At 67.1% G+C, this 3026-nt stretch overlaps 1 protein-coding gene across 4 annotated transcripts in view; it reads left to right on the forward strand.

The window, feature by feature from the left end:
• The window catches only part of PLEC (plectin), a 30278-nt gene that overhangs the window by 13936 nt on the left and 13316 nt on the right, over window positions 1-3026 (forward strand). For all 4 annotated transcript variants that reach the window (XM_027670054.1, XM_027670051.1, XM_027670053.1 and 1 more), the window contains 7 exons: window positions 114-268; window positions 347-473; window positions 552-735; window positions 1116-1273; window positions 1749-1927; window positions 2304-2442; window positions 2521-2877. In XM_027670054.1, the coding sequence (XP_027525855.1) occupies window positions 114-268; window positions 347-473; window positions 552-735; window positions 1116-1273; window positions 1749-1927; window positions 2304-2442; window positions 2521-2877 (1299 nt within the window). The remainder of the gene's footprint in view (window positions 1-113; window positions 269-346; window positions 474-551; window positions 736-1115; window positions 1274-1748; window positions 1928-2303; window positions 2443-2520; window positions 2878-3026) is intronic.

Genomic DNA, 3026 nt, shown 5'->3' on the forward strand with positions numbered 1-3026 from the left:
CTGACACCATTCCAACTCCATGGGGGACACAGGGGAATACGGTGGGGACTCAGGGGCATATGGGGGGACACGAGGGGACACAGGGTACCCCGCCCTCACCCCGTGCCCTGCAGGTGACGGTGCACAAGAACGACACGTGTGCCCTGCTGAACCACTCGCAGCCGCAGCAGTGGCGGGTGCTGAGCGCCGGCGGCAGCGAGGCCGTCGTGCCCTCGGTCTGCTTCCTCCTGCCGCCCCCCAACAAGGAGGCTCTGGATGCCGTGCACAGGTGGGGACAGTGACCCCGCGCCCCTCCCCGAGCACCCCCGCGCCCCCCATCCCCCCCGCTAACTCTGTGTCCCCTTAGGCTGGAGACCACCCACCAGCAGCTGCTGGGGCTGTGGCAGCGGCTGCACCAGGACCTGCGCAGCCTCCGCGCCTGGCAGTACCTGACCCGGGACATCCAGCAGATCCAGTCCTGGACACACATCACGGTGAGTCCCCGGGGGTCCCAGGGTGGCGCGGGGGTCCCGGGGGTCCCGGCGGGGGCTGACGTGGCCGCGCCCCCCCAGTTCCGCACGCTGCCGGCAGAGGAGGTGCGGCAGGTCCTGCGCAGCCTGGAGAGCCACTACCAGGAGTTCCTGCGGGACAGCCAGGACGCCCAGAGCTTCCAGCCCGACGACCGGCTGCAGGTGGAGCGTGACTACAACGCCTGCACCCACAAATACGAGCTGCTGCTGCGCAGCCAGGAGAAAGGTGGGTGTCCCCTCCCTGCTGTGGGTGCCTGCAGTGTCCCCAGAGCCTCCCCAGGTGCTGAGCTGTCTCCCTGTTCCCCTCCCCTGCCACGGGTCTCTGGGGTGTCCCTGGGGCACTGAGCCATCTACTCTTCCCCAGGGTGCTGAGCGGTGCCCGTGTGCCCCCTCCCCACCTCAGCTCCCCAGGGCATCCCTGTGGTGTCCCGCGGTGCTGAACCATCCCTATGGTGTCCCATGGTGCTGAGCCATCCCTGTGGTGTCCCACGGTGCTGAGCCATCCCTGTGGTGTCCCGCGGTGCTGAGCCATCCCTGTGGTGTCCCGCGGTGCTGAGCCATCCCTGTGGTGTCCCGTGGTGCTGAGCCATCCCTGTGTCCCCCCAGGAGAGCAGGACGAGTCGCTGTGCAAGAGCTACATCTCGCAGCTGAAGGACATCCGGCTGCAGCTGGAGAGCTGCGAGAGCCGCACCGTGCACCGGCTGCGCCTGCCCCTGGACGCCGACCCGCTGCGGGAGTGTGCCCAGCGCCAGGCCGAGCAGCAGGTGTGTGACACGCGTGTGCAGGCGTGTGACACATGTGTGCAGGCGTGTGACACGCGTGTGACGTGCACGGACGGGGACCTCGGTGCCAGGAGGGGTCTGGGGGCTGTCATGGAGTCTCAGAACGGTTTGGCTTGGAAAAGCCTCTGAGCCCATCGAGTCCGACTGCTCCCCCAGCACTGCCAGGTCCACCAGCAAACCGTGTGCCCACGTACCACATCCACACAGCTGTTAAACCCCCCCAGGGATGGGGACTCTACCCCTGCCCTGGGCAGCCTGTGCCAGGGCTGTACAGCCCTTCTTCAGAAGGAGTTGTTCCCAGTATCCCATGTAAACCTCCCCTGCCCACTTGCTGTGGTGGGCTGCAGACCCTGCCCCTGCTCGGCTCCTCCTCGGGTCCAGGGGGACCAGGGGAGCATTGGATGGGGGTTTACCCTGACCCGCAGCTGGCAGGGACTGAGGGACTCCCTCCCTACAGCAAACCCACCTGGAGCTGGAGGGCATCCAGAAGAACCTGGCCAAGGTCAGCGAGAAGACGGAGCAGGTGCTGGCGCAGCCGGAGCAGGCGGGCTCAGCCCCTGTCCTGCGCTCCGAGCTGGAGGTCACCCTGCGGAAGATGGAGCAGGTGTACAGCCTCTCCAGCATCTACCTGGAGAAGTGAGTGTGATCCCGGCCCTGGCACTGCACGGCTTCTTGGAACCCTGGGCTGGGAATGAGCCTGGGCAGCTGGTGGGGCTCAGGGGCTTGGGGGAAGCCAGTGTGTCCTTCCCTTCCCTCTTGCCTCTTCGTTTCCCTCTTTGTTTCGGTTCACTGTTTCCATCTCCTTTCCTTGCCTTGCCTTGCCTTGCCCTCTGCCCTTCCCTTCTTCTTTCTCCCTTTTATTTCCCTTTTCCTTCCCTCATGTGTCTGTGCTGCCACCCTGGTTGAGCTGTCCCACTCTCAGCTGAGCCCATCCTGTCCCACTGCCATCCCACTCCTGTCCTGCCCCTGGCTGATCAGCTCTGCTCCCGGCTGATCCCTCCCGCTGCCACAGGCTGAAGACCATCGGGCTGGTGATCCGGAGCACGCAGGGGGCTGAGGAGCTGCTCCGCAAGTACGAGGAGCAGCTGAAGGATGTGCAGGCGGTGCCGGCTGACCTGGCTGAGCTGGAGGCCAGCAAGGCTGAGCTGAAGGTACCGGGGGGTTCCGGGGGGTGCCAGGGGGAGCTGAGGGAGCTGGGACCGGCACTGACCCCTGCCCATCTGCTACAGCGGCTGCGGGCGCAGGCCGAGGGGCACCAGCCCTTCTTCAGCACCCTGGAGACCGACCTCGGCAAGGCCAAGGACGTCAACGAGCGGATGGTCCGTGGCCACAGCGAGCGGGACGTGGACCTGGAGCGGTACCGGGAGCGGGTGCAGCAGCTGCTGGAGCGCTGGCAGGCCGTGCTGGGCCAGGCCGACCTGCGCCAGCGCGAGCTGGACCAGCTGGGCCGCCAGCTGCGCTACTACCGGCAGAGCTGCGACGCCCTGCGCCAGTGGATCCGCGACGCCCGGCAGCGCCAGGAGGGCATCCAGGCAGTGCCCATCACCGACAGCCGGGCCGTGCGCGAGCAGCTCCTGCAGGAGAAGGTAGAGCCGGCGGTGGGACGAGGGGTGTGCCCGGCTGTCCCTGGCTGCTGTGGGGCAAGGGGTGCTCCTGGTCATCCCCAGTGGGATGAGGGGTGCAGCCAACCATCCCTGGTGGGGCAGGGTGTGAGCCCAGCCATCCCTGGCTGCTG

This window comes from Corapipo altera, unplaced genomic scaffold (genome assembly GCF_003945725.1).
Source record: "Corapipo altera isolate COAL_440 unplaced genomic scaffold, ASM394572v1 121, whole genome shotgun sequence".
Taxonomy (NCBI): domain Eukaryota; kingdom Metazoa; phylum Chordata; class Aves; order Passeriformes; family Pipridae; genus Corapipo; species Corapipo altera.